At 31.4% G+C, this 14263-nt stretch overlaps 1 protein-coding gene across 3 annotated transcripts in view; it reads left to right on the forward strand.

The window, feature by feature from the left end:
* Window positions 1-3072: 3072 nt before the first annotated feature.
* LOC147070096 (ketimine reductase mu-crystallin) overlaps window positions 3073-14263 on the forward strand; it is a 55340-nt gene continuing 44149 nt past the window's right edge. Inside the window, exons 1-2 of one of the 3 annotated variants that reach the window (XM_085949318.1) lie at window positions 6540-6781; window positions 12107-12502. In XM_085949318.1, coding sequence (XP_085805444.1) covers window positions 12125-12502 — 378 coding nt within the window. In that variant the 5' untranslated portion in view covers window positions 6540-6781; window positions 12107-12124. Of the gene's footprint in view, window positions 3142-6539; window positions 6782-12106; window positions 12503-14263 lie in introns of those variants that run through there. The other 2 variants (XM_085949316.1, XM_085949319.1) reach the window with 2 other exon arrangements.

Consider the following 14263-nt stretch of genomic DNA (forward strand, 5'->3'; position numbering starts at 1 on the left):
CCATTTTGATTTTTAAAGAAAATACTGTCCAATTACATCTCTAGACCATAAACTACACCAAATTGTTAATTTTTATGGATGTTTATTATGTGTTTATTATATGTTTATTATTGTTTGTTATATGTATTTGAAGAATAACATGTGGGTTTTAATTACTCCGAGTGTGACAATTGTGCTTATTTACCATTTAACCTAAAATGAGTTTCATCGCTGAGGATGATTTTTTCATAAAATAATGAGTCAAAGTATAATAATAATGAGTTTCAAATTGATCTATAGCCCAATTATCAAAATTTCGACGCACCAAATGGTCATTCGGTTCAAGTCCTTGTGTCAATTGTATTTTATACGCCTTCAAATGATAAGAAACTCCAAGATCTTGAGAACGACGTGCAATTATTTATTGTACTGAATTTTCATCCACACTTTGATTCACACATCGACATTTTCAGCAGTACGTTTACGCTTCCACTATCTGATTATTAATATCACAAACATTAGAATTTGACTCGAAAATTCCAGTTAAATTACAAAATTAAGCTATTTTGATCATAAATTTAACGTAATGCTCGAAACGTAGCTCGAATAGATACATTATTGTATCTTTCCATGGTGATTTGCCAAATAATACATAACACAAATGTCAATTTTGGCGGGAATCAGAAAAAATAGCTGCTGACGTTTGATAAATTTATAGTACTAATTTTATAACCCTTCATTTGTAGTTGTGTAATACTTATAATTAATAATTATTGTATGTATTTTTGTTTCAGTATTTTGGATTGCTGAAACACTCCAGTACAAGATGAGTTTAAATGCAGAGAAATTCAATTATTACACCATGGAGACTATTAAATTATAATACAAGAATATTACTGGAAGGAAGATGAAAATGAATGACAAATATTTGACGAGGATTAAACAATCTAGCTAGATGATACGTCTCAACAACACACAGCAATTATTGTTAAATAGTGAATATAGTATCTGCATTTAATTGACCTGCACGATGCAATGATAATAGCTTCCGCAAGATGGTTTATAATTAATTGTATCACGTGTAAAGTCACATACTTACTACTTGGTAATAATATGTAGATCCGTTACTTAGATAAAATTGATCAAAACTTATCGAATAAAAATGAAGATACACTAAGATGTCCCTCAGTATCTCCAAAAATATTTACCTTTCATGGGGTTATAATAATATATCAATTGTACGTACAACATTAAATTTCATTGTAGCACATTTCGCCGTGGGCTTTATATCGGAAACAGATAACCATATTATACTATACAGTCTCCAATTTTATTAGATTTAATTACAATAATTCAACATATGTTCATACATTACATTAATTCAATTTTCATAACTGATTTTGGCAAAATTCAAGAATGAAAACTTAATCTAACCTAACTTAACATATCTTAACCTAACCTAACAGATAATCCAGTATATCGGCTATTTACAAAATTTGTTTGCCGCTGGCTTCCTGTAAACCGACAAGAACTGTGTTTTGTTTAGACATGAATTTTATCTCAGTACTATACCACCCAAAGAGGTTGGATGGTATTTAATATACGGCCATAATTTCCGATACAACATTTCACGGTGAAGTGTGATACGGCGAACTGCATACATATAAATTTCCGGACACGCTTTCATGGATACCTACTGATTAATATCCTAGTGTTAATCACAAAAAATCAGCGAGAAAAACTTCACATATTTATGTTAGGGTTGCCAACGATTTATCAAATAATTCCAGGATAATGTGACCTGAAAAAATGTAGTATTTATTAATATGATTAATTATATTTTACACTAAAAAAACAACTGACGATCACATAACTACCGGTCTCTCTGAGATTAATAAATGTACAGAAATGTGAAATAATACACTTTATAATTCGATAAAATTATATCTTATTCATAAAATAGGCAGTTGATTTTTATACAAACAATACAATTGCACAATAATTGTACTATCCCGTAAACTCGTTTCATATTATATTTGGTAGACAGAAATTTTAAAAGAATATGTCAGTATGATTCGAACAGAATACTGGAAAAGAACTTATTATTATTCCGGGACAGTTTTAGTCAACACGGGGTGATTGGCAACCCTAACTAACAAGATTGTTACATTCTCACAAAAAGCTGATTACAGTTAGGTTACAATAATTATGTACTTTTTCACATCCACAATATTCATATAATACATGTCCATAGTAAAAGACAGGCTGAGATGATAAAGTCAGATAATTGATAGGGGACACAGTTAAATAAAATTATATAAGAAACTGACAATTTTACTTACAGCATATTTCCAAATTATAACCGATGACATCTAATAACTTTTTCTCCTAGATAGTTACCAACCTAACAATATTGTTGATAAAATAAAATATTTATTATACGTATTATGTATTTGAAAATAATACTAAATAAACCGAATGCTAGACATGTATAATATAAAACTAATCATTCGATAAGGAAGGAAACTGCAGTTTAAATTGAATCAAAATCAAATTTATTCGATAAAAACTGAATGTATAAAAATGTGATAAGATGTAATACCCTTGTAATCTAAAATAATTTATTACCTACTGCTATTAATTATATAGCTATAAAATATTTAAAAAATGAAATGATTGATGACTATTAAAATAATTATTTAATCGTTTTTTATTGTGTAATTTCATTTCCATTACCACTTGAGTGCACTTAGATACATTATTTGAATGCTTCCTGTTACTAATATTCAATACGTCTTATCTTCCATGTTGAAACTTAAAATTCAGACTAATACATGAAGTCTTTATTTTTAACAAAATTATTGTTAAACGAACACACTCGGTTTTAATCGAGCGTACCACGAAGCCCCACGGTTGGCTTTGAAGTATCCGCAGTTTTTTTACGCATGGGAATGTCTCAGGAGCACATACCCAAGTCTGAGGTCACCACGCATTCAAGTGTGGTTTGACTGAGTTTACAGTGACCTAATTTAACAAAAAAGTGCCCATGCGAGAGACGAGCATGGAGAACTAATACACACAAATCATTAGAATTCGGGGGCTCTCAAAGTGCAGTGCGTAAGGTGCTGGCCTTCTATCCGGGATCTCTGGGCTTGATCCCCGGTGAGGACACACTATATTTATTTTATGTAATTTTCTCAAAGCCTGGGTGTTTGTGATTGTTCAAAATTACTAACAACCACCTTGTACGAAAAAGCAAGTCCATGGTTATTAACTATTAAAAAAAATATGAGTACAGTAATTAATTAAATATATAATATTTAAGACGAAGTAAAATAGTACGTACATTCAAAACTATGTGAAGAGATCTTCACGTCCGCAAAAAGACACCGCAAATTTCTTAAACGTAACAAAGTCCGTCGTTGTGGCAACCAGGTTGGACGGCTCGATGGGTCCAACAGCTGGTTGGGCTAATTTGAGCAACTCTACCCTTTCGCTGCACATTTGTGGATGTGGTTTGCATCCTGTAGTTCTCCACCACAAGGACATGTGAGTCGGGTAAAAAGTCCAATCTCAAATAGCTTGGCAGCGAATCCACCTTGGCCATTCAAAAATTGACCAATTGGTTAACTCTAATCGCCATTTGACATTAAGAAAGAACACATTTAATGTATGTGCCTGTCTTTGGTGGAGGCATTCCACTTTTGCTGCCACGTCTAGACAATTGTGACAATGTTGTTTATGCGTGGGGGGATGGGAGAGAGGTAAATACCGAAAACCATGTGACGATTTTTGGTTTACCCTTAAATGGTATTTATTATTTACAAGACATGCTTGGTTAACGTCGTTGTAGCTTGCATTAAGGCTATACATCAGCTGGGGCACGGTCTAAAAAGATCGTGACTACGCGACGAGAAGATTGTGCAAACGACGCCTGCAGAACAAAACATAATTTGTCATAAAAATTCAATATGCGTCCATTTAATGTTCTGTTTACTGTTCTATTAGTAACAATAATAATATATTCATTGTCATGTTTTATTTTTCAAGTAAATGGGTAACGTTTTTTAGTTCTTTACTTACTTTGTACTTGTACTTTACACGATTTAAGAATTAATGCCCCGTCGCCATCACGAAACAAATTGACGTGTTCACATCTCGACTTTCACTCTCCAATTGCCAGCGAGTCCATAATTTCGTCGCACCTATAGATGAAAATTATTTGCCGTTTTACTTATGTACGCTCTTATTTTCAATATTATCAATTTGCACTGATCCAAGTTTTACAAGAATAATACCTACATTTTATTTATGTAAGTATATTTTCGATGGCAACCTATTATGTCGTAGGTTCCAGGTTCGAATCTTTGTCTGGCAAATACGCACATTGTTTTTCAATGTTTATATGAGTCAGAGTATGGACCTAATAGCAGTGGCGAAAGGTGACTTTTGGAAACAGGTAGGCAGTGGAGAAAGCACACTTGTTAGATGTATTTACGGGAAATAAGAAGATAATCTGACATAACTACTGATGAATAGGTAAGTACACAAAAACCGATGAAATTTAAAAAGCTCACTGAATATCCGTTGTTGTGAATCTGTTCCATAACAATTTATAATTTAACCCGTAAACTCGACATTTAAAAATACTTCTATATTTAAAACACAGAATTAGATACAATATCAGATTTAAACTTACATAATTGGCTGAATAAATTGTCTTAGTCTATGAATAAACTAACTGACAAATAAAAATCACGAGATAAATTATTTATTATTTTTAACAACAATCAATATTTATATGTGATTGAATTCCTAGAAATTATTTTGAATAAATGTGCACTTACGTAAAATGTAAGCGCTCCTTAAATAGCTTACCAATTTATATGGGCCGCCGCAGACGTCTTGAAATTATGAGAAACAAACTTCATATAAAAAAAGTTTTCAATTCATGCGAACGTAATCCATACAATATGTGAAGCGAAACGAGATGTCGCTTATTTTTTAAAACCTTCGAGACATGCCATAAATGGTGCTTATTGAAATAGTGGAAAAGATCGTAAAATTATTATGACAATTATACGAGAGATGTCGTTGGGCATATTATTACGTGATTATATTATTTAATATGTCAATATAAAATTAAAAAATATTTTTCTTAAGAAGGTAGGCTTTAAATAATCGCCTAGTATAGAGTCTTTGCCACTGCCTAATAGGTTAGGCAAGTGGCGACATCCATTCTCGTAAAAACAAAATCTGTTAATACAAGCCACTCTGTGGAGGCCCATTATGATCTTATTAGGATCAGACATGGTCGAATATTTTTTATCAACAGATAGAAGTGATTATTTTTATGATTAAGGTTTTTTTATTCCCATCAAAATTACATGGAACGTACGAAATATTTATTTATTGCAACATAGTATTACGTGTATTGAAACAGCTGTGTAACTAATTCAATAGATTATTTACTAATTTGTTTAAATAATTACACATTTTATTATTTTACTTAATCAACAACTAATCATTGACAACACGGCTGGATTCAATACTGCATTTTTTATCGATAAGTAAGTATTCTAATTAAACAGATGCTTTGTCATCTTTAGGAATTTTACAAGAGCCATAATTTAGCCATCATCTAGCCTCCTGCATCTGTCGGCTTCACATATGGCCTACAAATGACATGAGTAACAGTAAAAATACCGTGACATTTAAGTTTTACTCTGTCTGTCTGGATTTTTGACAGGCCATGGTGGGTTAGCTGGCAAACTCTTTGAGCTTGGACTTGCATATCCTCTGGGAATGTCCAAGAATGTGGTCCGAAAGAGATGAGATGCTCAAGTCATTCCTAATAGTTGTTTGGATCATTGGGCCGTCCGACCTGGTCGCTACAAAGGCGGGAGCGAGCTTTTAGCTGTCCGTATGATTAGCTTCGGTTTGTTTTATTCATTTTATTTTTGTTAATTCTCTGTGCCTTTTCTCTCCCTAGGCATTTTGCATTATAGTAAAATCAGTAAACTCAGTGAAAGCGTGGCGACCTCAGTTTGGATATCTACTCCTTAGACCATGGCGTGGGGGCATCCTAAAGCGGACCCCCAGGCAAGGATTTTTGGCAGCCCCCTACCTATCGCTATAGATAAAGGCAGTGTGCAAATCAAATGGTGTAGGTACGTGGTGAAATTAATGTGTATATTTAGTTTTTTTTGTATATTTTAATACATACATCCATTTGAATTAAGGAGTTTTCTTACACCCTCCACCACCCACCGTGTCTATACAGCCGTGGATGTCGAGTATCAATATACAATTAAAATTATATCGTACAACCACAACCACATGATTTAAAATAATAACAGTATTGAAGGAAAATACCGCCGAAGGCGACTTTTTTACTATTAGAGAGAATTTTTGATGTGTGTTTATATCACTTATCTAGTCGACTCGACACGCCAGGCCCTTGGTGAGCCCGGGCCTCCAGGCTAGATCTCTGTCAGCCCCCCCTTTGTGGGGGCCATGCCTTAGACATTACCAGGTGTAAACAACTGTACAGATGCTTCACATCAAACGTAGTGCCAAATATCACGAGTTTTCCTAATAGTATCACCCACTTTGTGTGCTATAACTCCAAAAAACTAGAAGATAGCAAATATGTCATATTTCGAATAGCCATCTGAATGGAGATGGAATAAATTTTAAATGTGTATAATCTCTGTTTTTCTTTTGGTTTTCCGCTCGGTTCGAAGGCATATTGGAAAGATCAATGAAGTAACGAAAACTTGAGTGAAAATACAAAAAAAATGTAAGTATATGGTTTTGTATCACGGTTTCGCATACCCAGTAAATGATTATTGGCTTAAATTAAATATGAATCTTATAAAACATTTTGTGGTTCAGAAAAGATATACTTGAGTGTGTCGTTTAGTTTTTCAAAAGTCAAATAACATTTCAAAAGATTGCGTCAAAATATTGAAGGTATACATGTTTATTTCTGCTTAGATGTTATCATATGTAATATTATAAAATTATTCATAAAATTTATTTTAGAAACTCAGAAATTAGATCGCTAAGATATTAATTATTGTACATTTCGGAACTATTTATATTTATTTACAAAAGCTACGCCTGACAAAATTACATCACGGTAATTTTGTTTACAGCACACATTTTAACGTATGTGTGGGCCTATTCTATACTTATCGACCGCTAAAGTGATAAAGTGATAAATATTATCAAACTTAGGGTAGGTTTGTATCAAAGTATTAGCACTAATTGTAACAATGACAATAAGTGTTAATACTTTGATACAAACCTACCCTAGTTAGCCGTCGTATTTATCACTTTAGCGGTCGATAAGTATAGAATAGGCCCACTGTTGTGCTTTTTATAACATAATTACAATTAGTAATAATTACAAGATAAAAATAACTTTTTATATACTTAGAACGTTTTTAAATTTTCTGTTGAATCATATAAACCCGAATTGACTAGCTTAATGAAGTAATGCTGAAATGTCATTTTGACATGGCATATTGATTTCCATAGTAACGCACGAATACATTAATAATTTAGTTGCTAGGACCCCAGACCTCTAGAAACCAATAATGGTGTCGAAATAACTTTTCATACAAAACAGAATTAACTGAAAATGAATTCAATTCTACTTAAAGATGGCTAAAAGTATTAAATACTAAAAGAATGCATTGGCATCATGTTCTGATATATTCTAAAAGTTTCAAATGTCTAGCTAGTCGGGAAGTTAGTTAAAAATCGATTGCAAGATTTGTACCGGACAAAGAACCACCGGACAAATAAGAATACGAGCTAAGAAAAACGTTGTAAAAAATATACTTAACAACTTGTACTAAAAAAATAATAAAAATCTATCAATGATTTTGTTTCTGCATCAAAATACATACACATAACACATTTATAATAACAGTACGAATAAATTAAGACAAAAAGCAAGATTTAAGATATTTTTACTGCCGGATTGACGATGATTTCGCAATTAATACTGATGCATTATAGTGCCCTTTCAAAATGTTTTTTGCTATTCGTTTTCCACATAATATTATGTCATTCATCTTTATCAATTATTATACTCCACTCGAGTGAGAGTTTTTTGACCATATTACCTACAACATACGAGTTTGCTTTTCAATGTTTCAATAGCGCATTGAGTTATTGCATACTAGGTATACTATAATAATTATATTGCATTTACAATGATTTTCGTTAAACTATATTTGCTCGGTCATTCATCAATTTCTTAATCAGCGCTATTTTATATTATTACTATGCAAACACTGACTAATTGTAAACAGTTTCATTTCTATTACAACAGTAAACACCTACGATATCTTTTGACAATAATAATTATAGTAATTCTATAAGCAATAATATTATCATAGGCAAATAACAGATCCTGCAGTGTTTTTAAATTACATTATTTGTATCCTTTACTACGTTTATGGAAACTATCTGCTTGTTTGGCTAATTTCGTAGAAATGTTATAATCAACAAGAGATAATAGTAAAATAACTAAATAGGTGGGTATAATACTCTCTCTAGGCCAGTGGTCTCCAACCTTTATGTTACTACGCCTCCCTTTAAAAAAATCTAATCTTGGCGCCTCCCCCCCTTTATTTCATTAAATAATACAGACACTTTTTTAACACACAAGTTTTTACTACTTACTTATATTAAATTCATTTTTTAATTAATTTTTTTTTCATGCGACGAATGAGCTTGTTTATTACCACAATCAATTTTAATAGAAGTCAACCAAATTCATCATCGTTCATTGACAAAAATTAATGGATTCTATCATGAGCTCCACATACTGAATAGGGCCCACAGGCCAGGATCTTTCACCCATATATTTAAAATATTTAATAGCCCTGAAACAAAGCAGCGCCGCAGGCGACTTTTTTACTATTAATAAAATAATATGAAAAATGCATTAGCAAACTAACCAAGAACTCAGGAAATAGATTTTTGTTTGCTTCAATATATCTGGCGTAGAAATCATTTAAAAGTGAAGACATGTATTATTGTTATATTATATTAAAGAAATCACGTCAAAAACAATTTAAAAAAACAATATCACACCCTGCCTACACGCTTCAGTTGACACTTTAGCTACGAGTGACATTTAAATTTGAGGTTATTGTTTTCATGCAACCAGCGGTCGTTTTGTGCATTACCGAAACAGAGCGTTTGCAAAAGCGCCATTTTTAAATTTCTCCGCTCCAAATATTTTATTTGTAGATATTATGGTATAAAAATTAATTTATTAAAAAATTTTGGCGCCTCCCCTGGCAATAGATCGCGCCTCCCCTGGGAGGCGCGCCTCCCAGGTTGGAAACCGCTGCTCTAGGCACTAAATATTTTTTCCACAGATTAAACGTAACTAGGTACATAGTAACGAAACTCATTTATTTTATTAATAAAATAAAAAGTGTTTTGCGCTTTTTTCAAGAGATGTCACTATTAATAATTATTGGAATACTAATATTAATTTTATTATTATGCCGAAAAACAGTAATAATAAATTGTTATTCAATTACACATTAAAATAATATTATTTTATTTATAAAATCAATGTGAATTTGAATGGTTTGCACACATATTATACAGGTAGATTAAAATAATATATTGTAATAAATGCACGTAATTACTAGATAACTGCTATTTTAACGATTTTATTTGTTTATAAGTACTTATGTGTGCATTTAACATGTGCCTAAGTAATATTACATTTAGTATTACAGGGATTGTATGTTTATTAATATACATAAACCAGCGCTCGAAATCGAAAAGTTTACGAACCGGAGCGCTCGATAGTAAGTTTTCTGAAGATATTTAAATAGTTATCAAATAGTATATGTATTAGATTTTCTATTATATGACCTATCTAGCTCAGACGGTCAAATTATTTTTTCCACGAGACGGAACGATAATTTTACAGATTTCACGAACAGGAACGGCGCTCCGGTGCGCTCCGGTCCATTTTGAGCCCTGACATAAACCCACAGTGTCTCATGAGCACGTTTAATTTATTTGGGTGGAATACGTGCCGATATTGATTTTTTAAATAGTTATTTAGGGGGAGGGGGTGGATAATTAGGATTTGTCGCCGGATGAAAGAATTATCGTCAGGTGCTTTATATTATCTCATAAAACGTTTGTGTCTAAAAGCAAGTATTATGCAAGCTTTATGTTTTGTAAAGATATATTACTTTTATTTGATAAAAAAAATATTGTTATTTCTACTTAAAATTATAGTAAATCGATAATAACGTACCTAGGTAATAAAAATATATCGTTTTTCCATTATCAAGATTGCGATATAATTTATTTTTGTAATAAATGTTTAGAAATACAAAGAAAACTAAAACTATTTTACAGTGAGTACCTACATAACAAAGTTTATGTAAATTAATATTTCTTTAAATAGTATACAGTTGGTAGTTCGGTTGTGTGTTACCAACAAAAGGCTGTCATTCTTGCATCATTGTACATAGTATATTTTGATTTATAGGGAAAGGGGCAAGTATCTAAATACTATAATGTTATTTTCATACAAGAAGAAAAATTTGATAAGTTTAGATTTAGTCATAAAGTTTTCAAATAAGTATGTTTAAAAATGCATGTCAACCTTAATAATTATTTAGATCTTGTTGCGGAGAAATTAAAACGGCAATCGCATATATTTTTTATAACCAGTTACACATAGTTATTAGTTAAATTATATCTAAGTATGTATGTGAATAGCTAAATAATGTTTTTGTTCACTTAATTGAGGAAGTTTACATATTTTTTCTCGCTGGACTGACGTAGTGACGTAAGACGTATGTCAGTAAGAATAATATTTTAATGAAAGTGTTGATTATTGTCACTAAAAAATTATCGTCATAACTAGAGAGCGGATTTATATGAAAGAAAAACGAAAAAAATATGCATTTAAAAATTGAGTTGAAAAAAGTGAGAAAAATCGGAAAACGAATTAATATTTCAATCATTATAATACAATAACAAATGAAAACATAAATTTAAATGATCAATAAAGTCACATTGCCATTTTCAAAATTGTGTTTTTATAAGTGCAAATAATTGAATAAGAAATACAATATAAGGAACCTCAACATAATCGAGACACTTAACTATTTTTAAATACTATTTACTGGTTTTTTTGTCCTAAACAAAAAGTTACAATATTTTTTTTAATGTGTTTTTGCAGTAAAATTTTCTGCATATCTGCCAGTATTTGTGTATATGCGGAAAATGACCTCTCAATGTCCACAGAGATGATAAGGGATAATTTAAATAAAGGTGCATCAGTTTTCACTTTTCTGATAAATCGACACCTGTTCAGTTATGTAAACATCATTTTTATTAACGATTCTCTAAATCTGGATAAAATATTAAAGAATTTTTAGTATTTGTCTCCCATCACATCTGGGATGGAAGACAATATTTTTTAACATCTTCCACCACGTACAGTGACAGTTGAATGAAATCCTCATATCTCCTCCAGTTTTTTGTTATACTTTGGTTTTAAAAAAATGAGTTTCGATCGCAGCTATCGTTGGGAAATCTACGATGTTTCATAAATAAGTACAAGCGTCTATAAATATGCATTTATTTGTGAAATATGCACTAATGTCTCAAATATGCATTTATATGCACAATAGAATTTTATTTTTTGATTCTACGTGTCTCAAAACGGATTTCTGTGCAACTCTCTAAACTGTGCATACACCCTAACAAAACATGCACTAGCATATAAATCCGGTCCCTATTCATAACATTCAGTAATGAATTATAATAAAATGTTCGAAGATTTATATTTATTGTTTTAAGAAATACAAAATTATTTTTATGGAGATTTTTTCAATTATCTCGTATACAAAAACACTTAAAACCAGAGCTTGAGCCGACCTTTGAGTTGCTCCGCTCCAGCTCCGGCTCCGGGACCTAATACTTGCTCCGGCTCACAATATGTACATCTGGACAAGTCCTTACTGGGCATCCTTTTAATTTTCATAGCTAAAATAGTACACAATATCTTCAGTAGAAATATATTATCATTATTAATACATATTTTTTTTTAAATAAATAGTAATAAAGTGGCGTAGAAATGGATAAGGTAATGAAAATATCGGACTCGGAAGTGAAGGAGGTATTAGATTGGAGTGTACTTATACCGGTGATAAAACAGTCTTTGATAGCGATATCAAACACGCAGTCAACAGATGGCAGTACACGTTATAAAGATTTGAAAGCAGTCCAGTCTCCAAAAACCTACACACATCTACCGGATAACAGTGGGTTTTTGTTATGGATGCCAGAATTTATTGAAGGATTGGACGTTGGGGGAATTGCGACACAAACCCAATCTTCATTCGCGTGTACATTGATAACTGAGTTTAATGGAAACAACACAAGAAATCCGCCTCTGCCGGCAATGAATGGGTGCATTTTGATGTTTGATGATAAAACAGGGGCCGTCAATGCGGTAAGAATATTTTCTTTGTAATAGGTAGATTGGATTTTTTGTTTTTGAGGCGATGTCTTTACCTAGCAGAGGCACCTAGTGGAAAAATACGAAGCTTGCGATTTGAGACGTTTTTTTGATAATTTAAAAATTCAACTGTGTTATTTAATACATAAATGTATCTGAAAACATTAAAAAGAAAAATATTTTTTATTTTAAGTCAAAGATAAACTTACAGTTTTATTGCAAAAAAAGTAATAACATGTGAATTTGTTGAATCGGACCCCATATTATTATTACCTACATTTATTTTATGGTCATATTTGTTATTAAAATTTAGTTTATTAAGTTTTCTAAGCATCGCCTAAAAGATTTTTGACTAATTCATAGTTTGAATATTTTTTAAGTACTTATATTTATTTTAAAAAACAACGATTTTTATAAAAATATAAATGTGTATAACTCGAAATCCTTTTTATTTATTTAGGAATTTTGTTATGCTGGGTAATATTTTACTATTAATTTTATGAGAAATATGTACACATCTCTTTTAATAATCTTATGAGAGGTTTAAACTGTATAGATGGCCCTTTAAAATGTTCTGATAAATTGGTTGCGTCATCATTTTTTTTTCCAGAGGGAGACTAGAATTATTATTCGTAAATAAGATTTTTATATTATTCTGTCCGAATCCAAAACCACCCTTCTTGTGTGGACACCTGATATGAATAAAGTCTAAAACCATACATTTTGATGTATATTATGTATAATATACAACTACAACTAAAAATAGAATAAATTATATTCTATTTTTAGCATTAAGCCTCCGTGGAATATTGTGTGCATTTGTTTAATATATTGTACACTGCACGCCCGCTCCTCAAACCGCTGCCACTGAGATCTTACACTAAGCATAGATACTATGACACTAAGTTTTAAATAATAAAGTCAATTGGTGAAAAGGGTAAAATAAAACTTCTCAACTGGTTTGAGTCTAAAATACAGTAGCGTCCTGTAGTGGTAGGCAGATTGAGCGACGCTTGGGGGTGGCAGTTACTCGGAGGGCGGCAAATCGAGGAGAATCGTTAGGTATATAATATAGAAATGGCTACCTAAGGTGAGTATCTACTTAATGACGAAGAAATCTTTCCTTTAAAAAACTCAACTCACTGGTTGGAAACAAAATGTATTAATTACCGTTGCCCTTCGACGTCCTTGGTGACCAGAAATGATACGAGCACGGATAATAAAAAAAAATATAAAAAAATGGGTCTGCATTATGGCCCTGCCCAAGGGCGGCATTTCGTCTAGGGACGTCACTGCTAAAATATATTAGTAAAGTTGCCATTACAAAATATGATAAGATAACGGTCATGCTCATAATATTATATTGGGAGGTAAACGGAAATCCAAATGGATAAACAAGAAAGTTAAAAATTGGATAATACATAATATTATGTATTTTCCCACAATACTTTTGCAAGATATTTCATCGATTAAAACTAGTCTTTTTCGTTTTCAGCACGAATAATAATAAGTTAGAATAGAATATTATTATTATTTCTCAATTATTACGACTAAAGTTAGTTTATATTTTTTCCGATGGATAGTAAACTAGTAGAAATTCTTCGAAAATACAAACATTTAGTGTAAACTATCTTGTCCTTATCACAAGAGATGTCACTAAAAATAAAAATGTTTATTTCAAATAATATTATTTTATTTATCATTGTTCAAATATAAAATGATAATAATTGGACAAGATAAAATAAGAAATTTAAT

This window comes from Rhyacophila brunnea, unplaced genomic scaffold, assembly GCF_057557595.1.
Source record: "Rhyacophila brunnea isolate RB1 unplaced genomic scaffold, BYU_Rbru_1.0 scaffold_22, whole genome shotgun sequence".
Classification (NCBI taxonomy): domain Eukaryota; kingdom Metazoa; phylum Arthropoda; class Insecta; order Trichoptera; family Rhyacophilidae; genus Rhyacophila; species Rhyacophila brunnea.